Consider the following 25,833-nt stretch of genomic DNA (forward strand, 5'->3'; position numbering starts at 1 on the left):
CTAGTAGCGATTTGAAGCAAATGTTGACGGACGACGGACGACGGACGACAGACGACAGACGACGGACGACGGACGACGGACGACAGACGACGGACGCCGCGCCATGACATAAGCTCACCGGACCTTCGGTCCAGGTGAGCTAACAAACCACTCTTGTCTGGGAACATGTATCATGTCCATATCCACACACTGCTGCCTTACTACAGAAACACTGCTGTTCCTTACTGTAATGTATTAAGTGACATGTGATATCATGCATAGACAAAAACTCCCCCATTAACAGTTAAGGAAGGGAGAGATGAGGGACAATATGTACAGTACATAAAAATAGTAACAACAATCACATTTATAAAAGGAATGTGGTGTAAAAATCAGAAACTTTTTGTGAACAGAATTAAAACTGATCTGACATAACTATACACATTAATTCAATAATTGTAAAACAAATAGTGTCTCATATAAATTATATGGAACTGAGAAGCAGATTACAAATATCACAATAGACATTTTCCGGCCTTAGATTCCTCCCAAGATGAACACAACAATGATTTTCCTCTAATGTCTCACACAATGTTCAATGCCATGTCAATGTCTGCCGTCATTACATCACATAGACTTCCCCATGTCAATGTCTGCCGTCATTACATCACATAGACTTCCCCATGTCAATGTCTGCCGTCATTACATCACATAGACTTCCCCATGTCAATGTCTGCCGTCATCACATCACATAGACTTCCCCATGGCAATGTCTGCCGTCATTACATCACATAGACTTCCCCATGTCAGTATGCTGGAAGACTTACAGTTTAATGATTCAGAATTTGATGACTTGCATTAACAATAAACTTGATGACTAATGGCACTGAACAACCGACTAGATTATAAACAAAAGGGCAAGGCTTCAGGGTCTATGGTAATCAAGGCTCTACAGTGAAGTCAATAGTTAAGACACTAAAAGTAACATGAACCTGGACATATCACCATCACCAGGTAATACAGACAGTACTATATAACACCATCACCAGGTAATACAGACAGTACTACCTAGTATACTGTGGTGGATTGCCTAACAGTCCACTTCAAAACCTCCGTGACATAACACCATCACCAGGTAATACAGACAGTACTACCTAGTATACTAGGGGCCGCGGTGGCCGAGTGGTTAAGGTGTACCGACACTTTATCACTAGCCCTCCACCTCTGGGTTGCGAGTTCGAAACCTACGTGGGGCAGTTGCCAGGTACTGACCGTAGGCTTTCCTCCACCTCCAAAACCTGGCACGTCCTTAAATGACCCTGGCTGTTAATAGGACGTTAAACAAAAACAAACCAAACAAACCAAAACCTAGTATACTGTGGTGGATTGCCTAACAGTCCACTTAAAAACCTCCGTGACATAACACCATCACCAGGTAATACAGACAGTACTATATAACACCATCACCAGGTAATACAGACAGTACTACCTAGTATACTGTGGTGGATTGCCTAACACTCCACTTTAAAACCTCCGTGACATAACACCATCACCAGGTAATACAGACAGTACTATATAACACCATCACCAGGTAATACAGACAGTACTACCTAGTATACTGTGGTGGATTTCCTAACACTCTATTTGATCAAGTCTGTTCAGTGTTAATTATCTGACTTAGTGTTACTAAGGTTATTTATAACATAGATTTCTTTATTGCCCAATTCCATTTGATATGTTTCATCACATATTACAATATCTACATTTCTTCAGGGAGACTTCTACATATAACTGTGAAAGTAGTGGCAATTATGAGAGTATGACTTCAGCCCCCATGTTTTCCTGATGACGTAACAGTTGTTGATGTTCTCTCGGCCAGGACTATGACTTCCTGATAACACTATTTAGTTAAACTACAACAAAAATTGTCAAATGCAAGAAAAGCAAAAATGTAACTGATAAACTATATACCTGTAGGACATAGCTAACCTTCTGCTACAACTGCCATGTGTGTCATGATATGATGATCACTTGTACCATGGTAAGCTTATATGTGACACACGTGGAAGTTACAACTGTAGGTCTGCACCATATATTATGTAGTTTATTGCTATGTAAGCAAGAAATTGCCCGAGCCTCGTTCAATCTCCATCTCAAATTTTCAGGTCTAACTGGGTTCATTAAAAACATATCTAACTACATGATGAAGTCAAAAAGGAGAAATTTTGAAGATAAATTTTCCTAAATGTGACAAGGGGTATCTTTATAATAGATGTTTGGGCAATATTGGATGCACAGAACAATATATATACCAATAATGCTTAGTCTTCAAAGCACTTTCATTATCTAAGCAATTATGCATTGGAATTTCAACATATAGCACTTTTGATACAATATTTTAAATATAAAATCGTATAGAAAAATTATGCAAATCCACTTTATAGTACAGTGATACCTTAATGTACATACTTTTAGCATTTTTTATACAAGTGCAAAATTTTATGAAATTGGTGACTTACACAAATGTTGGTGCATTAATTTATGTAATGGTACAATGTCATGGGGTACACAGATACATATAGAAGGAGAAAACATCTGATCCTTTCTTTTCTTCCTAAATTCTTCTATTGTCCTTCATGAATAAGATCCAAGATGAATAATTCACAGGACTTTGATACTCTCGGTAGCATGTGAAACTTTCTCTCAGATAAATGGGATTATACAATGCACATTTTCATATCACATCCTTAGCTTCCTCACAGTTTTAAGAAAGAACTGGAATGAAAAGAAGTGATGTTCGGAATAAACACAAAATGATCAGGCATTACACTCATTATCTTCACTGTCCGTCGACTCTGATCGGAGCCTTATACGCGGCTGTTGTCGGACATGTGACCTTGGCCCTGAGCGATCAGAGGAAGTGACATGCATGTCTGTTATAACTCTTGGCAAGTTAGCGTTTCTCTGTCGAGATATTAATACTAGAGGAATTTCTCTTGTAGGTGACTCACAAAACGCAGCATTTACACATCCCGAGGAACCATTCAACTCGTCTGGCCTGACTAGTGTGTTACTGTCCCCACAGAGAGCCTCCCTAGAACCAGGGTTTTCCTCACACATCGGTCTTGTCACTGCTTCCCTGGGAGACCATGACTTCCGACTCTGTCCTGGCCTAACAGGGTCCAGCTCGCCATCAAAGAGGAAGGGGCGTAAGGCCTGGGAGCCAGCTACCTGCGGGATGTTCTCTAGCGACTTTGCATACTGTCTATGCTTGGGCTGGATATTGTCAGACATGCCAATGGACTCCTGGATCACGCCAGCACTGCTGAAGTTGTTGAGTGACTGGAAACCTGGCCTGGAGAGGGATGAAGGATCTGCTATATTGGGCATGCTAGTATGGAGCTGACTGGGCCTACCACAAGACTGCTCACCATCATGTGGACCCTTCGCCTGATTGATTGCATCCTCATGCCGTGTCCTTGTTTGCTTCTGACGGTCAGATATCTTGACTGTGTTACCATCCTTGATCTGGCTTGTTTCTACCTTAGCAGGCGAAAGTCTATGCTTATTACAATCATCACGTGTTGGTTTTGTTTGTGATTTATTATGTGTTTTATGAGTTGAAGATTCTGATGATTTAAATAAATTTCGTCGAACTTCTTCACGTCTATCTATCTGCTTATCCCTTGGCTGGTCTGGAAAATGACGGTCTCCTCGTCTTTCTGCAGACAAGTTATGATGATGTCTGTTTGTTTGTCTGTTACGATGAACTCTATCTGCTGGTCTTTCTGTTGGTGCGGTCTGATATTTGCCGCCTATCCATCGTCTTGTTGATGGGTCTTGCCCATGCTGTCCTGATTGCCTCTCTGTAGGTAGACCCTGTTGACGTGGGTTTATTTCTGTCTGATTGTCCTTGTGACGTCCGTCTGTGTCCTGAGATGCCACTTCTGTGTCAGGTACTAGCAGCTGTCTGATAGGAAGCTCTGTCAGTCCATCCTCTTCCTGTCTGGGAGGAGACCTGCTCCTCCTGTCCATGGACTCAGCATCTGTGACAGCATACCTTGCTTGCCTTGGGATATGTGCATTCTCAAATGAAGACTCGGAACTGTAGGAAGTGCTGTATGAATGAGTGGCCCGTACTCTTGGTACAGGGGAAGCGTCCGAGCTGTCGTCAGTCAGGTGATGGGTACGGGGTCTATCCCACTGTTCTGACTCACTGGAGTCCGATGAGGAGTTGGAGGGACATTCTGCAGACACAGCGTCAACTCGTTCAAAGCAAGGAGGCATGGGAGGTCCAGAAGGAGTAGCCACAGACTCGGAATATGGAGGAGGCTTTGGTAGCATCCAGTGGCCAGGACCAGGCGGGTCTAAACTCTGTAACAAAGAACAATTCAGATGAGTCCTCAAAAGGCTGAATTATAGTATAAATATTAAATATCAGCTATTTCTACCACCCATAACAACTCGAAAACGAAATAGATGTTCAGTGGAGCCTGCTAACTTGGTAAAAGTCACTTACAATGTCTGGGTACATGGGTGGAGATCGTATAGCTTCCTCGTAAGCTGGGGGTAGGTCCTCTCCAACCACACCCCGGTGTCGCCGCCTTCTCCGACCTGTCAAAAAACATATACCACATATAGTGGAAATCGTTTTGCAAGTACATTTAATGATAATATGAGAATTGAAAAACACGAAAAATAGACAGTAACCCATTTGAACCTAAGGTAGAACAGCAGAATGGAAGGGACTCAAGAGCTTGAACTTACGTCCGTGTGGGTGAGACAAATCTTCACTGATGGAGGGCAGACCGTCTGAGGCCCGACGGATCACGTCCCTCTGGGCCCGTCGGTACCGCCTGACCAGCATGAACAGTACAAACAGAATGATGATGAGGAAGACTGAGATGACCACTGGAATGACCACACTGAAGGCCAGGGTCTGCTGGCTGCTCTTCTGCCAAGGGGACCCACTACCTGTAACACAGCAAGGTAATTATATCAACATCACTCTCTAGTTAATATTTATCAAAACTGAGACCAGATTTATTATCAACAGGGGCAATATCAATTTTATCATTCATATTTCCACCTTATCATCTGCTGCATACTTCTAAAAGCTTTAAACATTTGATTTGCAGACTAACATTTATATTTTTACTTTAACAGTTCCCCTATAGTAATCACACCTATAATAACAAGAGGCCCAATAGGCCTGTATCGCTCACCTGGCTCAACAGCAACTTTGAAGTTGATTGAGGTCATTTCTACAGATACTATGCTGATTACCTCTTTATTCAAATATCATAGTAAGCTAGGTTTATTCATATTAATAAATTTTCTAGTCCTTCATTCCAACATTCTATTGGCCTAATATCAGGTCTCTGAGGCTCTTGGCTATTGCAAAATGATTGTTTACAGATTTGAGCCGATTTCACCCCTCTGACCTTGAATGTAGGTCAAGGTCATTTATTTGAACAAAATTGGTAGCCCTTCACCCCAGCATGCTAAAAGCCTAATATCAAGTCCCTGGGCCTCTTGGTTATTAAGGAGAAGTCAATGGAAGATTATAGCCTATTTGAACAATGTGACTTTTAGTGACCTTGAATGAAGGTCATTTATTTGAACAAACTTTGTAGCCCTTTACCCTAGCATGCTACAGACCCAATACCAAGTCCATGGGCCTCCTGGTTATTGAGAAGAAGTCTTTTGAAGATTATAGCCTATTTGACCTATGTGACCATGAATGAAGGTCAAGGTCATTTATTTGAACAAACTTTGGAGCCCTTCATCCAAGCATGCTACAGACCCAATACCAAGTCCCTGGGCCTCTTGGTTTTTGAGAAGAAGTCGTTTGAAGATTATAGCCTATTTGACCCATGTGACCTTGAATGAAGGTCAAGGTCATTTATTTGAACAAACTTTGTAGCCCTTCACCCAAGCATGCTACAGACCCAATACCAAGTCCCTGGGTCTCTTGGTTATTGAGAAGAAGTCGTTTGAAGATTATAGCCTATTTGACATATGTGACCTTGAATGAAGGTCATTTATTTGAACAAACTTTGTAGCCCTTCACCCAGGCATGCTACAGACCCAATATCAAGTCCCTGGGCCTCTTGGTTATTGAGAAGAAGTCGTTTGAATGAAAAAGTTGACGCTGGACGGCCGGACGGACGACGGACACCGCACCACGGCATAAGCTCACTTGCCCTTCGGGCAGGTGAGCTAAAACTATAGAAACATTATACAGTTACCTGAACATCCGTACTGTTCATCCGAGTTATCTCCACAATGGTCAATGCCATCACATTTGTAAGTGGAAGAGATACAGTAACCATTGTTACACCGCCACAGATTATTGGTGCCGCTGCACACTAAAAGTTACAGAAAAGCCATCTTTATTTAAATACTCATCAATTCAAATATCTGATATCAGCATATTCAGATTACTTGTGTCAGTCAACATTAAATGTTTTACAAATTTGAATCCATGAACTATTCTGGAGAATCCTTGTGAATTATTTCGAAATATCGGACGTCCAATATTTCAATAACAACAGTACTTTTGGGCAAAACAATAAATATCCAAACCCTGCAACAGTGACAGAAAGATATGGATATTTAAGGAAGCACAACTATATGTCATGATTATAAAGCCCACCAAGTGCTAAAATTAGGATTAGTTTAAAATCAAAAATAAAATTTTTAAAGATATCAAAAAGTCCTTCAAAAACATCAAATCAGAATGCCATTTAAGAGAGTAAATGACATGTCATGGTAAATAAATTTAAAAAAAATGAGGGATAAAAAGACAAAATCACAACCTTATGATAGTCCCTGTCTAATTGATGGACATATATCAAGTAACCCAAAGGGAATTATTTTCTTCTTTACAACTTACATTGTTCCATGTTGAGAGAAACAAAGGAGAGTTGCACCTTGTCCAGCCGTCCAAACTTTCCAAACAGGTGAATATAGAAACCTTCCGGATGTTTATATTGCCACTTTGTGATTGAATCCCCTCTACGGATACGAGTCAGGAACTTTCCTTTGGAGGACAAACCGCCATAAATCTCCATGTAATCATCAGAATTAAAGTCTGCAAAAAAGGAAGGATAACGGGGAAATGAACTTGTTCAAAGCTTACCAGCAAATTACTCATATTGTTCAGTGGATTCCAAAAAAAATTTAAATGACAGATTTCTTATACATGAACATCTTTATTGACAGTAGAAATTGAAGAAGAGGCAAGTGGCAAGAGCAGAGATAATTCTGATTGGAAGAAGCTTACCACTTAGTGAAATGTTTGAGATTTTTACTACTACAGAACAGTGGGTTTTTTTCACATCACAATACAAAACATATCACAGTACACCATAAGACAATTGCCAACAACATATACAATCTATACATCGCCAAAAACAATTGTAGGACCTGAATGTAAATATCATCTTAGTAAATTTTGAATGAGCAAATAATAATTAAAGCATGTATGTATATTACATTTGTATCCCTGTTAGAATATGAAGTAAATATCTATGTATGACATATATAGCTTTGTTTGTCACCTAGTAGCTCATCCCATCCTCCCCATCTGATTAGAAATTCATAAATCTTCTTCCACGTTATAGTAATAGCAAACTTGAGTTTTAAAACTTCAAAGCAGAAATACATTTTAAAAGGTCTACTACTAAAGAACTGATGATGTTGAGCCAGGCCGTCTATTATAAGACACACTGATGTAGTCTGTTATAAATGTACTAAAGCCTTACTAGAGGAGCCGATGGAGAACTTGATGATGTTGAGCAGGGAATCAGTATATTCCGGTGCAGTACGAACCACCCACACACAGTCGTAGTACTTGTAGTTGATGGTAGAAGATGTATCTAACATTAGCTTTCCTCCACCACTGAAACTATACTCCCCACAATCTGTTAATAAAAAATAATTTTTCATTGACAATCATTCAACAATAAAATTAATAGGAAAGCTTACACATTTGTCAGCATCTGACTTACAACAAAATTAAAACAGGAACACTTTCCTTATTCTAATTTAAATTACATGTATATGTAAAATTAGCTGTACTAAAATTATCTGCAGTTATTAATTTTTTGGTAAAAATTATTGTTTTCCCAGTTGTCTACCTATTCTCCAGTGATACTTACTAGTAGATGGGACAGGTGTATATTCTGTGTTGGCTGAAATAGCAACAAGAAAATATTTTATGTTCTCTATTTTCAAAATAATTCTTTATCTATTTCTACAATAGTCTTTTATAAGTGTACTAGACAAACACGAACCATCTATCTTACCAAAGGTTACTGTTTCAACACTGAATCATTTCGTCACAAAATCAAACCATTTTTTCTTAAAGAAATTCTCAACAAAATATTATTATCAAAGCAATTTCTTATAACATACATTTTTTAATTGTTTATATGGACAACACAAGTAAAGACTTACCATTGATATACCTGTATTTGACTCTGAACCCCATGTTAGACCTGAGCACTCCATGTTGGTACTCATAGCCGGTATCAAACACAATTTTAACCTTATGAGAGCTTGCCATGATTACAGGGCGATCATCAATATATCTGTACAAGGCCTCTGAATTTCCCCACTCAACCTACAGAAGACAGAACTGGTTATGTATTCCATACAAATATATCAGGAAATCATGGCCAGATAACCAGTAGTGCTATAAAGTGCACAGATAGAGTTCTGGCTAAGTATTCAATACAAACATATCACAAAATCACGGCAAATCATTTCATTAATTAATTTCAACTATAAACCTAGGGCAGATAGAATCTGTTACGTATCTATTACGAAAATATTTGTGTATCACAGATTCATGGTCAATCACTGTCATTAATTTATATCAGTGCACACCACAATGGTTAAAACATGACAAAATGAAACAAGAGAGAAAATAATGAAAACTGTACATACAAACACCCCACTGGTAGGAGAGAGGTCCCAGTCTGTAAAGATGAGGTAGACGTAGTCATTCTGATTTGAACTCTCAATGATGTAGGTGTAGGACTCGGAGTTCAACGAGTACAGGTCTGGGAAGAATGGTGAAATAATTTCCCCTGAGGTAGACATGCCACTTGACCCTTTGTAATGTTCCTCCTTGGCTGAGGGAAACAATGTTCAGAGATATAACTCCACAGCAATATTTAGTCAAAAACATAAACAATCTTTTCCCAAATAATCATCTGTCATTAATTTGGACCATTAAGAAAGAGACCATTCAGTATCTTCAACAATTTAACATATTACCTTACAGATCAGACAGAAATATCGAGCTAAAATTCTGTAAATTTTGACAATATTGATATCATTATAAGATACTGATAGAGCATCAGAGAGTATTATCGTCAAGGGTTTGTTAATGTCACTTTTTACCTATCTTTTAATATTTCAATAAATGATGCAGTCAGGTGACTGGTTTATCATCGAACATATATATTGATTTTGGGGGCGTTGCTGACTTATTTTCATTAAGACAAAGTTCCAAACAGATAATATTGATGTTTAAATATTTTGATAACCTTCATGTCATATTTTGCTGGTGTTTTTACATCACCTAATAAGGTAAGTGCATCATCTTTCGCTTTTCAATATCCAAATCTCAAAGCAAACATTTGAAATTTTGTGATATATGTGAAGTTCTGCAGCTTCTGCTAAGTTGACCCGCATTCTATGTACATCCTGCTTCTTCAATGCCGTAAATGGGCCTGAGAGTAACTGTCGCAATTTTGTACAATGGAGGCAGTTATTGTCAGTTTTATATACAGTGCTGTAATCGAAATAAGTAACTATTACAAGACCCAATGTGTTTGTTCTAAATTTAAAATCTAATTCTAAAAGATCAGTATCTAATTAAATGTCTTCCAAGTTTCAGCTGATATTTATAGACACTGTAATTGTATTATCTTTCATAACCTTGATGCTGAATGCAATGTTCACAGTTGTGAAGTGCTTGATGAAAGCTCGGACAGCACGTGCAGAAACCCAAAACATTTCAAACAACGATATTTTCCTGGATGACACTTTTCAAACAGTTTAAATGTTGTTGTTTTTTATGTAAGTTCTTTGATCCTAGATATGATATTTTTATGTTCATTACAAGAAACATTTCAAAACTCATGAAAATATTGACAATGACAATAATTGCCTCAACTTGACGATAACTGCCTCCACCTGACGATAACTGCCTCAACTTGACGATAACTGCCTCCACCTGATGATAACTGCCTCTTTTCGACCAGAAATACAAATAAAGTATGCTCCCTCATATATATGACAAATGCTCAATCTGTCAGACACAGGTAAACACAATACTTACGTACTAAATTTAACCTACAACAGTTATTGTATTTTCTGAACGGTATTCACTGGCAATCATACAATCATCCTTAACCTGACCATAATTCCCTCCATTGCTCTATTGGATGTTTCAGGTAAAATCTGAGGTAGGGAAAACAAAAATTCTGGGAAAAGCAGAGAACGGAATAGATGTGGGAGAGTAAAAACCTTGTAATGTAAAACGAAGCTGTATGCTCCTGTTGAGGAGTAAGTTTCCATGACAGAACCCTATAAACACAACACTCGACTCGGACACGAAGTGTAAGTTCCAGCTGGTAGTGGAGCTGTCCCTGTAGAAAGCCATCGTCTGGTTCTTATAAAACTGGTCAAAAATGTACAGGTATTGACATCTGTAGAGGAAACAATGACATATTAAAATACAGGTATTGTCATCTGTAGAGGACACAATGACATATTAAAATACAGGTATTGTCATCTGTAGAGGACACAATGACATATTAAAATACAGGTATTGACATCTGTAGAGGACACAATGACATATTAAAATACAGGTATTGACATCTGTAGAGGACTCAATTAAAATATCAAACATAATGCTATTCTTCTTGCTTGATTTGCTATAACTGTTTTCAGTACGCAATTATAAAACATCAAATACATGTATATAAAAAAGAGAAAGTTGGAAACAATTCCAAATATATTTTATAGGTCTCTGAATTGTCATGAGGTTTAATTAAGAGCTTTGGGACAAACATAATCTAAAAATAATTAACGAGTTACAGTGATGAATATTCATTATATGTTAACAAAACCATTGGAATATTTCAGTTGTATGAGGTTTGTCAACTTCATTATTCTATCAGTGGAACATTACATGAGGTATGTTAATGCTATTAGGATATGTGCACAGTTCTATAATGATACTGAAACATAGTCTCACAAGATTTACCCAGCTTAGCATTCTTAAAGCAATATATGACTATATACTAGAACGTACCCCACAGGACATGCCTTGCCAGTGATATCATAGTTTCTGTCACAGCCCAGTAGATTGAAGTCTTTACCGTAGGGCTCTACCTCAATCTTGCAGTGTGCACATGTATCCACTCTCATCACACAGGGGTTCTGGGCAGGGATTTTATTTGCTCCAACCTCTAACACAGCGCCTGGCCCCACCTCCTTAATGCTCATGTAGGAATTGCTGCACATATCTGACAAACAAATAAAGTTAAGGCATATTCATTTATAGTGAAAGGTTTCAACACTTATTTCATTATAATGGTGGAAGCTAACCATCCTAATTACAAGGTACCAAATAGAAGAATTCCACGCAAAGCGGATGTGTCACCTGTGCAGCAATTTATGAGTACAGGAATTATTGCACGGAAACAGATTTTCTATTTATAATAACAGTGACCTTGACCTTTGACCAGTGACAAAAAAAATCCCATGCAAACACTAATGCATGAAAGTTGAGTCTGATGGGCCTAAAATAACTTGAGATATCACAAGGAAACAGATTTTCTACTTTTAGTAGCATACTTTCTATTTATATAGTAACAGTGGCTTTTGGACCAGTAAAATACAATCCCATGCAACACTTGTGGAAAGGAACAACATGAAAAATTCAGATTGATGGGCTCAAAGGAACTTGAATAATTACAAGGAAACAAATTTTCTATCTTTAGTAACAATTACCTTGACCTTCGGACCTGAAAAGCAATCCCAAGCAAGCAAGTTTATTAAAGAAGATCTGCCTGAAATTTGAGCATGGAGACCTCTGTGTGGACTCCAACACTGACAAAATGATACCTCTATGTCCCCTGCTTTTTGCAGGTGGCACAATAAAACGAGATGATACTAGCAAATAATTAATTGCATTTTACAATGACAAATTTTCAGCACTCAGGTGTTTGTGATCATTTAAATTTGACCCATGACCTTAATAAAGTGACCTAACATATGACATACCTTTGACTTCCATACTGTCCAGAGTATTGACCATGGCCAGGTGGAGGAGAGTGAAACCAAGTACTGAAAGTAACCACAATATATTTTGATTTGTTTTCTCTCACAAAGAATTTGAAACTAAAAGATTTACATAAACATTTTCTATCTCATTTAGCATTTAAAGGAACTTGTTAAATAAATATTGGAGTATGAAACTGCATATTGATTGTAGATTCTTTAATAACTTCCAAAACCCATTATTGGTCACAATGTCTGGAGTGAATTCTGATACACATGTAGGGTTTGTATGGTGACAATGTCTAGGTGACATCCTATATATACATGTGTAGGGTTTGTATGGTGACAATATCTAGGTGACATCCTATATATACATGTGTAGGGTTTGTATGGTGACAATATCTAGGTGACTTCCTATATATACATGTGTAGGGTTTGTATGGTGACAATATCTAGGTGACATCCTATATATACATGTGTAGGGTTTGTATGGTGACAATATCTAGGTGACATCCTATATATACATGTGTAGGGTTTGTATGGTGACAATATCTAGGTGACATCCTATATATACATGTGTAGGGTTTGTATGGTGACAATATCTAGGTGACATCCTATATATACATGTGTAGGGTTTGTATGGTGACAATATCTAGGTGACATCCTGTATATACATGTGTAGGGTTTGTATGGTGACAATATCTAGGTGACTTCCTATATATACATGTGTAGGGTTTGTATGGTGACAATATCTAGGTGACATCCTATATATACATGTGTAGGGTTTGTATGGTGACAATATCTAGGTGACTTCCTATATATACATGTGTAGGGTTTGTATGGTGACAATATCTAGGTGACATCCTGTATATACATGTGTAGGGTTTGTATGGTGACAATATCTAGGTGACTTCCTATATATACATGTGTAGGGTTTGTATGGTGACAATATCTAGGTGACATCCTATATATACATGTGTAGGGTTTGTATGGTGACAATATCTAGGTGACATCCTATATATACATGTGTAGGGTTTGTATGGTGACAATATCTAGGTGACATCCTATATATACATGTGTAGGGTTTGTATGGTGACAATATCTAGGTGACTTCCTATATATACATGTGTAGGGTTTGTATGGTTACAATATCTAGGTGACATCCTGTATATACATGTGTAGGGTTTGTATGGTGACAATATCTAGGTGACTTCCTATATACATGTGTGAGGTCGGTATGATGACAACAGCTAGAGTAACTTCCTGTACACATGTAAGTGACTTCCTCTACATATGTGTAGGTTCTGTACGGTGACAATAGCCTATGTGCCTGAAGTTTTTTTTATGACAACAGTAACATTGATTAGAGTTACCTCCCCTGACAAAGCCAGAATCGCAATACTTACCTATGGAGGCTACTTGGAGGTGAGGCGCCATGTTATCTGGTTCTTATACAACTGGCCTTTTCTTTTGTGATTATGTCTGCAAATAGATTAAATTTATTAATAAATAAATTTTTTATTCATGTTATAAAATTACTGCCAATTAGAAATAGTTAACAACGTAATTACTATACAAAATGCACAGTCTAGGCGCTGGCTGATAATTAAGATTCAGGTTGAACAAGTATAATTTATTTGTTTCAGCTTTTTGGTATGATAAATACATGTATGTATTATAAGTATAATAAATATATCAGTTTATATATCACCATTCATATTTTATCTCTATATATCTGTACTATCCATATAGTGACCGAAGTAACTGGGTCAGATATTTAGTTGCCTATTCTAAGTTTTGTTCATCCTTCCTGTTACAGACATACCTACAGCCAGTACTGTAATTGATATCCCGATTTCTGGGTCAGGTCATTTATGTTAAGTTGGAGAAAGTTTGTGCTTTGTAGTTACCCGACTACTGACATTACCCAGTTCATATTACCGGTAGGTGTAGATTAATATATATTTTCAAGAATGTTTACAAGAGTACAATCAAAAATACAATAATTAACAAGCTGCTGAGTATTGCTTAAGCAAATTTTTAAGCAAAAGCAATACTTATATCCAGCCCCGTCACCTATTTCACTGTTTGAAGAATCTTGGATTTTCTAAAAATAGTAAGTGACCTTGACCGAACTTGACCTTGAACTAACAGCCCTGAAAGTCAAATTTGTCCCAGATATTATGGTCCTTTGTAATTTTGTGAAGCTTGATCAAAATCCCCCCAGGAATGAAGCTGCTAAAACGCTGACAAAGTCGGTGTACAGGACGGACAGAGAGAAAACCTTATTCTACGGGATGTAACCCGTAATAATGGCAGTACAATACAGTTTAATCTGTCCTATATATAGAACACAACAAAATTGGTTTATCCTTAAAAGTTCTAATATAACTACTTCTGTCTTAATAATATTCTACAAAGTTTTGATGTATCATCATATATGTTTTATCTATTATGTAAAAGTGCATGACTTAAATATGTCAGATATAATCATACTCCGCTTATACCAATATTTATTGTTTTTATCATGTATTGGCTTCCTCAAATGAGAGGTTAACTCAGCCAAACACCTCAGCTAGGATCGAGAGGTTAACTCAGCCAAACACCTCACTAGGATCGAGAGGTTAACTCAGCCAAACACCTCACTAGGATCGAGAGGTTAACTCAGCCAAACACCTCACTAGGATCGAGAGGTTAACTCAGCCAAACACCTCACTAGGATCGAGAGGTTAACTCAGCCAAACACCTCACTAGGATCGAGAGGTTAACTCAGCCAAACACCTCACTAGGATCGAGAGGTTAACTCAGCCAAACACCTCACTAGGATCGAGAGGTTAACTCAGCCAAACACCTCAGCTAGGATCGAGAGGTTAACTCAGCCAAACACCTCACTAGGATCGAGAGGTTAACTCAGCCAAACACCTCACTAGGATCGAGAGGTTAACTCAGCCAAACACCTCACTAGGATCGAGAGGTTAACTCAGCCAAACACCTCACTAGGATCGAGAGGTTAACTCAGCCAAACACCTCACTAGGATCGAGAGGTTAACTCAGCCAAACACCTCACTAGGATCGAGAGGTTAACTCAGCCAAACACCTCACTAGGATCGAGAGGTTAACTCAGCCAAACACCTCACTAGGATCGAGAGGTTAACTCAGCCAAACACCTCACTAGGATCGAGAGGTTAACTCAGCCAAACACCTCACTAGGATCGAGAGGTTAACTCAGCCAAACACCTCACTAGGATCGAGAGGTTAACTCAGCCAAACACCTCACTAGGATCGAGAGGTTAACTCAGCCAAACACCTCACTAGGATCGAGAGGTTAACTCAGCCAAACACCTCACTAGGATCGAGAGGTTAACTCAGCCAAACACCTCACTAGGATCGAGAGGTTAACTCAGCCAAACACCTCACTAGGATCGAGAGGTTAACTCAGCCAAACACCTCACTAGGATCGAGAGGTTAACTCAGCCAAACACCTCACTAGGATCGAGAGGTTAACTCAGCCAAACACCTCACTAGGATCGAGAGGTTAACTCAGCCAAACACCTCACTAGGATCGAGAGGTTAACTCAGCCAAACACCTCACTAGGATCGAGAGGTTAACTCAGCCAAACACCTCACTAGGATCGAGAGGTTAACTCAGCCAAACACCTCACTAGGATCGAGAGGTTAACTCAGCCAAACACCTCACTAGGATCGAGAGGTTAACTCAGCCAAACACCTCACTAGGATCGAGAGGTTAACTCAGCCAAACACCTCACTAGGATCGAGAGGTTAACTCAGCCAAACACCTCACTAGGATCGAGAGGTTAACTCAGCCAAACACCTCACTAGGATCGAGAGGTTAACTCAGCCAAACACCTCACTAGGATCGAGAGGTTAACTCAGCCAAACACCTCACTAGGATCGAGAGGTTAACTCAGCCAAACACCTCACTAGGATCGAGAGGTTAACTCAGCCAAACACCTCACTAGGATCGAGAGGTTAACTCAGCCAAACACCTCACTAGGATCGAGAGGTTAACTCAGCCAAACACCTCACTAGGATCGAGAGGTTAACTCAGCCAAACACCTCACTAGGATCGAGAGGTTAACTCAGCCAAACACCTCACTAGGATCGAGAGGTTAACTCAGCCAAACACCTCACTAGGATCGAGAGGTTAACTCAGCCAAACACCTCACTAGGATCGAGAGGTTAACTCAGCCAAACACCTCACTAGGATCGAGAGGTTAACTCAGCCAAACACCTCACTAGGATCGAGAGGTTAACTCAGCCAAACACCTCACTAGGATCGAGAGGTTAACTCAGCCAAACACCTCACTAGGATCGAGAGGTTAACTCAGCCAAACACCTCACTAGGATCGAGAGGTTAACTCAGCCAAACACCTCACTAGGATCGAGAGGTTAACTCAGCCAAACACCTCACTAGGATCGAGAGGTTAACTCAGCCAAACACCTCACTAGGATCGAGAGGTTAACTCAGCCAAACACCTCACTAGGATCGAGAGGTTAACTCAGCCAAACACCTCACTAGGATCGAGAGGTTAACTCAGCCAAACACCTCACTAGGATCGAGAGGTTAACTCAGCCAAACACCTCACTAGGATCGAGAGGTTAACTCAGCCAAACACCTCACTAGGATCGAGAGGTTAACTCAGCCAAACACCTCACTAGGATCGAGAGGTTAACTCAGCCAAACACCTCACTAGGATCGAGAGGTTAACTCAGCCAAACACCTCACTAGGATCGAGAGGTTAACTCAGCCAAACACCTCACTAGGATCGAGAGGTTAACTCAGCCAAACACCTCACTAGGATCGAGAGGTTAACTCAGCCAAACACCTCACTAGGATCGAGAGGTTAACTCAGCCAAACACCTCACTAGGATCGAGAGGTTAACTCAGCCAAACACCTCACTAGGATCGAGAGGTTAACTCAGCCAAACACCTCACTAGGATCGAGAGGTTAACTCAGCCAAACACCTCACTAGGATCGAGAGGTTAACTCAGCCAAACACCTCACTAGGATCGAGAGGTTAACTCAGCCAAACACCTCACTAGGATCGAGAGGTTAACTCAGCCAAACACCTCACTAGGATCGAGAGGTTAACTCAGCCAAACACCTCACTAGGATCGAGAGGTTAACTCAGCCAAACACCTCACTAGGATCGAGAGGTTAACTCAGCCAAACACCTCACTAGGATCGAGAGGTTAACTCAGCCAAACACCTCACTAGGATCGAGAGGTTAACTCAGCCAAACACCTCACTAGGATCGAGAGGTTAACTCAGCCAAACACCTCACTAGGATCGAGAGGTTAACTCAGCCAAACACCTCACTAGGATCGAGAGGTTAACTCAGCCAAACACCTCACTAGGATCGAGAGGTTAACTCAGCCAAACACCTCACTAGGATCGAGAGGTTAACAACAACTTCAAACAATTAGACTTTCAAAGTTTAGTTTAGGACATCCTGCAAACACTTTTCCTTTGGTGAATGTCAGGATATCGAAACACTTGGTTAGAGCAGCTAAACACCTTTTTAACTGCTGCAATTCTCGGCTGAGAGGTGCTCCATGGCAAAAACTACTACTAGACTACTTAATTGATGTGTGTAGAAAGAGTTCTGTGAAGTTATCTGGAACATTTTGGTGACATACTCCAGAAACACTGAAATAAGTGATTTTGACTATTTGTTTCCATGCATTGCATATGGTTACCATAAAAAAGTTAAACTGAAAACTGCTCCATAGTAAATCACACTGCTAGACCACTTTATTGGTGTGTGTGTGTGTGTGTGTGTGTTGGAAGTTTTCTAAAGTTGTCTTGAAAATTTTAGAGATGTGTGCTCCAGAAAGAACAGATGGACATAAAGTCACAGAGCCAGTTAATGTTAATGCCTGCCAAATATTGGACTACCAGTAACAACAATTCCCAGTCTGTAACCAGTAACAATAATTCCGTCTATAACCGGTAACAATAATTCCTGTCTGTAACCGGTAACAACAATTCCCATGGCTGTAAACCGGTAAAAAAACAATTCCTGTCTGTAACCAGGTAACAATAATTCCCTGTCTAGTAACCGGTAACAATAATTCCCATGTCTGTAACCGTAACAACAATTCCCTGTCTATAACCTGTAACAATAACTTCCCTGTCGTGTACCGGTAACAATTATCCTGTCTGTAACCAGTAACAATAAATGCTCCCTGTTCTGTAACCAGTAACAATAATTCCCTGTCTGTAACCGGTAACAACAATTCCCTGTCTGTAACCAGTAACAATAATTCCCTGTCTATAACCGGTAACAATAATTCCCTGTCTGTAACCGATAACAATAATTCCCTGTCTATAACCTGTAACAATAACTCCCTGTCTGTAACCTGTAACAATAATTCCCTGTCTGTAACCAGTAACAATAACTCCCTGTCTGTAACCAGTAACAATAATTCCCGGTCTGTAACCGGTAACAATAATTCCCTGTCTGTAACCAGTAACAATAATTCCCTGTCTATAACCTGTAACAATAATTCCTTGTCTGTAACCAGTAACAACAATTCCCTGTCTGTCTGTAACCGGTACCAATAATTCCGTCTGTAACCGGTACCAATAATTCCCTGTCTGTAACCGGTAACAATAATTCCCTGTCTGTAACCAGTAACAATAATTCCCTGTCTGTAACCAGTAACAATAATTCCCTGTCTGTAACCATTAACAATAATTCCCTGTCTGTAACCGTTAACAATAATTCCCTGTCTGTAACCAGTAACAATAATTCCCTGTCTGTAATTACCAGTAACAATAATTCCCTGTCTGTAACTGGTAACAACAATTCCCTGTCTGTAACCGGTAACAACACTTCCCTGTCTGTAACCAGAAACAATAATTCCCTGTCTGTAACCGGTAACAACAATTCCCTGTCTGTAACCGGTAACAACAATTCCCTGTCTGTAACCGGTAACAACAATTCCCAGTCTGTAACCGGTAACAACAATTCCCTGTCTGTAACCGGTAACAACAATTCCCTGTCTGTAACCGGTAACAACAATTCCCTGTCTGTAACCGGTAACAACAATTCCCTGTCTGTAACCGGTAACAACACTTCCCTGTCTGTAACCGGTAACAACAATTCCCTGTCTGTAACCGGTAACAACACTTCCCTGTCTGTAACCGGTAACAACACTTCCCTGTCTGTAACCGGTAACAACAATTCCCTGTCTGTAACCGGTAACAACACTTCCCTGTCTGTAACCGGTAACAACACTTCCCTGTCTGTAACCTGTAACAACAATTCCCGGTCTGTAACCGGTAACAATAATTCCCTGTCTATAACCGGTAACAATAATTCCCTGTCTGTAACCGGTAACAATAATTCCCTGTCTGTAACCAGTAACAATAATTCCCTGTCTATAACCAGTAACAATAATTCCCTGTCTGTAACCGGTAACAATAATTCCCTGTCTGTAACCAGTAACAATAATTCCCTGTCTGTAACCGGTAACAATAATTCCCTGTCTGTAACCGGTAACAATAATTCCCTGTCTGTAACCGGTAACAATAATTCCCTGTCTGTAACCGGTAACAATAATTCCCTGTCTGTAACCGGTAACAATAATTCCCTGTCTGTAACCAGTAACAATAATTCCCTGTCTGTAACCGGTAACAATAATTCCCTGTCTGTAACCGGTAACAATAATTCTTTGTCTGTAACCGGTAACAATAATTCCCTGTCTGTAACCAGTAACAATAATTCCCTGACTGTAACCAGTAACAATAATTCCCTGTCTCTGCATCATCATCCATTCAGCACTGAGCAGTAATATTAAGTAACAACAACTGTCTTTGACAAACACATCTAAAATTGTGGCTGAAAGCAAACTTGTTATACATACTTCCTGAATGAGCCCCTTCTTATCAGACATTACCAAATTATACCATGTATAGATATATATGCACTTAGATCTGTCACTGACCTGGCCTTCTCACTCTACAAATTACCTTTACAACATTTACAACCTTTTCCTAACCAACACTATTATGTATTAACATGCTAACTTTAACTTGAGTAACTTTTCATGAATATATACAGGCCTGCCCTTGTCTGGTTTTCATCATACAGATGATATAAATGTATAAAGTCCTTACCTAACTAGGTCTTCCTAAACACTCCTGATCAGCTTACAAATATTGTGTCTCCAAAACTAAATTTAATCTTCTAGTTTGTATTCTAATGTCTCCCCTTACGCGACTGTACATAATCAGAATATCCTGTTACACACAACTGGTGTGTCTGGATTAAGAGAATAAAAATTTGAAAATTTAAATTGGTCCTGACATAATATGTAGTCACCTTATCCTTGTGTACACACACACTGTAATATCCTGGTACGGCCATAAAAGTTAGTGATAGACACTGCACCTTACCAGCTGTTAAACTTATACAACACCAGTCAAAGTGTTTATTCTGTAAGGTACAAACCACAAGAGAGATGTACACACACAATCAACAGGGTATGATTTATGATCAGTGTTGTTCATCGTAACTACCTATACCTGATGACAGAAGTGTTAGATCCCTCCTCATGTATAAAACACACCTGAACACAAAGACATATTGTGAAGGTCAATAATAAGGTGTAATGATGAGAGCTCTGTCCAGCCTCTCATGTCGACCAGGGTACATCCTTGTATGGGGTGTTACCCGCCTGTCACGATCTCTGTACCTGTACACAGAGGTACACAAAACGTGACTCAGGGCTATATTCTCATCTAGCTATAAATACCTGAAAGTAAACACTTGCCGTGACCTGACGTTTCTCTTTCCTCAATACCTCAATACAATGGCTATATGCATATATGACATGGTCTGATCACAAGTGTCCAGTGAGATGGACAGAGCTCTCTAAGTCTCATTATGGTGGATCAAGCGATCTGTGACATGTAATGTTTACAGTGTGTACACCAACACTATATAAGTCTGCTGTTCGGTGTGGTTGATGGCTGTGTTTTGTATATGTATATACATATATACAATTATACAGACACAATTAACAAGTGTCCTATGACTCAGTGGGAGCATTTATGAATCAATATGTGTCCCCTCACTGGTGCCCCTCACTGGTGCCCCTAACAGTATGTAGCAAAGAAGATATTGCAAGTAGCAATGCCTTCAAAAGGTTTTGTTAAACCATACTGTTTATATATCCAGCCATTAAATGCCTAATTTAGCCAATAATGCTTTAATTGAGCCTTTGGGTGTGACCCCCTTTATGTCCCTTTGGTATTCACATTGGATGAACTTGATGGTTTTAAATCATAGTATACGTACCATATCTACAAGTAACCTTTAATGTACTACATGTAAATATCAAGAACAGTTTTCGAATAAGGTTTTGTCATACTGTTATTATAACACTTAAACATCAAAATATAGTCCTCAGAACCGGACCCTAGTTTATATATTAACTTAAATATATATAACAATACAGATGGGACTATTTGTTCCTCATTCAATATTGCTAATTCAGAGCTGATGAACTATCCACAAAGCCTAATATGTGTTATTAGAGGACCAAAACACTTCATTATTTAATACGTAACTTATTCAGTTTTTTACATATAAAGTTATATAACAAGAGGCCCAGGGGCCTTAGCAGTCATCTGAGTCTAAATTAAAACCCTTATATTATTGTAGTATGTATTCTCTGTAGCAAGTATATAGTGGCACTGTAGGCCATGGTGGCCATCTTGGATTTCTGACCGACCCAATAAATAACAACACTTGGTCTGGAACATCTAAGGATAATTTCTGGTAAGTTAGAGCTGAATCCCACCGGTGGAATTTGAGAAGAAGTTTGAAATAGGTGTTGTTCAGGAAAACCATGATTGCGCAATCATGTTACAAAATGGCCGCCATATTGCTGCCATGTCAAAGTTTTTACGAGGCCAAAAAAATAACAACACTATGTTGGCTCGCCTTCCTTGACATCCTCACCTATTTCCAGCTCAATGGCACAAATGGAACTGGAGAAGAAGTTTAAAATGTGTTTTTCAAGATGGCGGATATGGCGGCCATCTTGGATTTCAAACCAATCTAAACAAATAACAACACTTGGTCGGGATCATCTCAGGAACATTTCAGGCAAGTTTCAGCCCAACAGCACTGGTGGAACTTGAGAAGAAGTTTAAAATGTATTTTCAAAATGGCGGCTATGGCGGCCATCTTGGATTTCGGACCGACCCGAAAAATAACAACACTTGGTTGGGATCATCTCAGGATCATTTCTGGCAAGTTTCAGCCCAACAGCACTGGTGGAACTTGAGAAGAAGTTTAAAATGTGTTTTCAAAATGGCCGCTATGGCGGCCATCTTGGATTTCGGACCAACCCGAAAAATAACAACACTTGGTCAGGACCATCTCAGGATCATTTATGGCAAGTTTCAGCTTAATCCCACTAATGGAACTTGAGAAGAAGATTGAAATGTGAAAAGTTTACGGACGGCGCACGGCGGATGACGACGGACGAAGCACGATGGCTATAGGTCATCCTGACCCTTCGGGTCAGGTGACCTAATAAATGCCTTTAGAACCTAAGAAACCTAATAAATGCCTTTAGAACCTAAGACCTCACCCATCAGCCCCTGTGGGTCATACAAGATCCCCAGGGTCATGAAATTCACAATTTTGGTAAAGCACCTTAAGACCCTTCCATCTATAAAGGGTATTTGATTGTACCTTATTTGGGCCTTGAGAAGAATTTGAAAATTTCTGTCTATTCAATTGAGACTTTTGGCTCCGTCCATCAGTCCCTGGCGGTCTTTCAGGGCCAATATATGCATACCATCAAAGTGTCATCCCATACTGATAATTCTAACCAAGTTGGAACTAATGCCAATAGAAATTTAACAAATTATAGTCAAAAATGTGATTTCCCTATAGTATATAATTACTTTTAAAAAGTTAACTCCCTCCCCAGGGTTAAAGCAAGACCCCCCGGTCATGAAATTAACAGTTTTGGTAAGGCACTTTAATTCTAAGACCCTTCTACGTTATGGAAAGTATTTAATTCTACCTTATTTGGGTCTATCTTGAGAAAAGATTTTTGAAATTTCAGTTAATTTGACACCTTTTGGCCCCACCCATCATCCCCATATGGGATGCCAGTGCATCTGGGTCAGTCAGTACAAATATACATGTGCATAACCAGGGCTTTTTTTCACTACTTATGGAATGGGGTCTATGGCTTTGGGATTGGGAAAAACTGTGTGGCAACAGGTTAATTGGGAAAAATGGACAGAATGGTAAAAATAACAAGTAGACACAAATATGGATCTATGCTATATTTATTTGGGACTCTTATAACATTATCTCCCTTTATCAGGCCAGAATTACTAATAAAACGTAGACGGGAAGGCACCATCCGTATTTTTAAAGACATAATTTTTTTATAGATCTTTCGATTGGGAATTTTAACTGGTCGGATTGGGAAAAATATCCAATTTTGCCGTGGGGAATGGGGCTGGCCCCAAAAAAAGACCTGATAACCAATATTTATTGAAATGCTAGTAAACTATCAACTTAACTTTGTTGCAGGCAGCTGGTGCCAAAGATTAACATTTCAGTTACAACTTATAATTACCACACAGAAAAAATATCTTAATCCAGTAATCCTTTTCCATTTACCTGGATTTTTTTCCAAATTGTATAGATCTATAAAATTGCCAAATCAAAACTTTTCCATATTAAACTTCCAACCCTACTGAATGTACATACCCCGTACTACTGATCACTGGTCAACAAATTAATAAAATATAAACATTCACAACAATTTATTTAATCTGAATGTAAACCAATCTATTACACACCACATAAGTAACAGGACAAATCCCCTCACTATTCAACACAGACAAATGCATAAAAGATGGTAAGAATTGTGAAAATAGTGAAAAGTGAATGAATTCTTAGGACAATCAAATATCATTATGAAGTCTAGAGTGAGGATGTAGAACATCTATTGATAGTAACATATATTGACCTAAATTTTGATCCAAGGTGGCCATGGTAGAAACCTGAATTACAAGACATGATGCCTGTGAGTAATTACTGTATATAAAGTGAATTATTAATTTATAAGTCTCAGGATAATCAGATAATTTATGAAGTAAGTATAGAAAAGACCTAGAAAAAAAAGAATTATTTATAGTAACAGTGACCTTAATTCTGTACGAAAAACCTGTTGTAGTAAAGTCATTTTAGACTCCTGGAGGATCAAACTCGTACAATAGATGATGGCTGCGAGTCTATAAGTTACATCTGTTAATTCATTCCAAAACAAGACTTGCTCTACATTGGATTCATCTATATATTTTTGAAGAAATCATGTTCGGTTCCATTGTCTACTGAACAGTACAGATTATGCGCTACCACAAATAACATAGATGGAACACCAAATCCCTCCTCGCAAAGGGAAGGGAAGGGAAGGGAAGGGAGGGGAAGAGGGGGGGGGGGGGGATGAACGACAAACATATCGCCATATCAGACGCCCGACTTTCGAGACACCTGCGTACAATTGTCCGACTTTCGAGACACCTGTACTGTATACATTTTACGGTTGAATACATCCCAGATAAAATCAAGCAATCTGATTTCACATGAACAAGTGGTTGCCAGATTGTTGCATTAGCTAAGTTACTTACTAGTGCCTGTGTGATTTTCATATCAATCCAAGATGATCCGTACTAACCCCAGAGCCAGGTCTCTCAGGTTCATGATAGCCACGCCATTTCGTAATATTCTCTCCAATATATTTTTGTCCCGGTGTGTTCTGTCATTCACGTCAAGGTAAATACAGCAGAACGCATGCGTCACAGGAAACGACCGATCAAGAAAGCGGCTCACAGTATACAGCGCGACCACGCATCCGACTAAAGGCCATCACTAGCCTATGCCTAGGCAGAGACTTGTATATGATATATACGTCTCTGGCCTAGGCCTATATGATTTAGTCCTTTAAATTTCCATAGGCACTTGTATCTGGTTATTAACATCAGAGTTAAAATTATCCCCCATAAGTACTCTGGTGTTAAGTGCCTATGGTCCTTTCCTATAGATTTAATCAGAGACTTGAATGTCAATGGTATATAGGATCTACATTATTTCAGCAAAAACAAATATTTACATTTACACTGCAGCCCCACTATATAACTTTACCAAGCTCACTTGGAAGTTATGAGTCCATAACTTCCAAATCTTTATTATGACGTCATTATTATAGTGACGTCATAATTGTCACGTCGGCGATAACGAAATATGGCTGTTGAAAAGGCTGTTCCGTCTTTGACGATAATAGTTTGTTCATTCATTATCAGAGTAAAATTCCTGGATATATTCTTTCAAATTCGTTGTCAAATGTAAATATAAGCATTGGACAAAGGCAAATTCAACATGACGCGCTAGCGCGCTTCATTAAATTTGCCTTTGTCCAGTTGGCATTCATCAGCCCATAACTTCCAAATGAAAGCAGTTCAATGCTTAAATGAACACCGA

At 39.1% G+C, this 25,833-nt stretch overlaps 1 protein-coding gene across 5 annotated transcripts; it reads right to left on the reverse strand.

Moving 5' to 3' along the window:
- Positions 1-1,447: 1,447 nt before the first annotated feature.
- On the reverse strand, positions 1,448-25,133 carry LOC117338372. 5 transcript variants are annotated; one of them, XM_033899708.1, is made up of 14 exons: positions 24,984-25,133; positions 13,692-13,767; positions 12,289-12,351; positions 11,315-11,528; positions 10,525-10,706; positions 8,935-9,122; positions 8,443-8,608; positions 8,145-8,177; positions 7,749-7,907; positions 6,878-7,075; positions 6,231-6,350; positions 4,747-4,953; positions 4,499-4,593; positions 1,448-4,353 (listed from the first exon to the last, which is right to left on the reverse strand). In XM_033899708.1, exons 2-14 carry the CDS (start codon positions 13,720-13,722, stop codon positions 2,797-2,799), a joined length of 3,213 nt encoding a protein of 1,070 aa, XP_033755599.1. In that variant the 5' UTR covers positions 13,723-13,767; positions 24,984-25,133; the 3' UTR covers positions 1,448-2,796. The 5 variants fall into 5 exon arrangements, with proteins under 5 accessions (XP_033755599.1, XP_033755596.1, XP_033755597.1 ...); XM_033899705.1 differs by having other exon boundaries at positions 1,581-4,353; positions 25,031-25,129; XM_033899706.1 differs by lacking the exon at positions 24,984-25,133 and adding an exon at positions 20,885-21,525 and having other exon boundaries at positions 1,581-4,353.
- Positions 25,134-25,833: the final 700 nt, after the last annotated feature.

Source organism: Pecten maximus, chromosome 11, assembly GCF_902652985.1.
Source record: "Pecten maximus chromosome 11, xPecMax1.1, whole genome shotgun sequence".
NCBI lineage: Eukaryota > Metazoa > Mollusca > Bivalvia > Pectinida > Pectinidae > Pecten > Pecten maximus.

Coding starts and splice junctions, on each gene's coding strand:
- LOC117338372 (XM_033899708.1), bottom strand. CDS start 13,722: ATGGCGCCTCACCTCCAAGTAGCCTCCATAG. Junction 9,123..10,524: donor GCTTCGTTTTACATTACAAG/GTTTTTACTCTC, acceptor TGTTTCCCTCAG/CCAAGGAGGAACATTACAAA. Junction 4,954..6,230: donor TGAACAGTACGGATGTTCAG/GTAACTGTATAA, acceptor GCTGTGTTACAG/GTAGTGGGTCCCCTTGGCAG.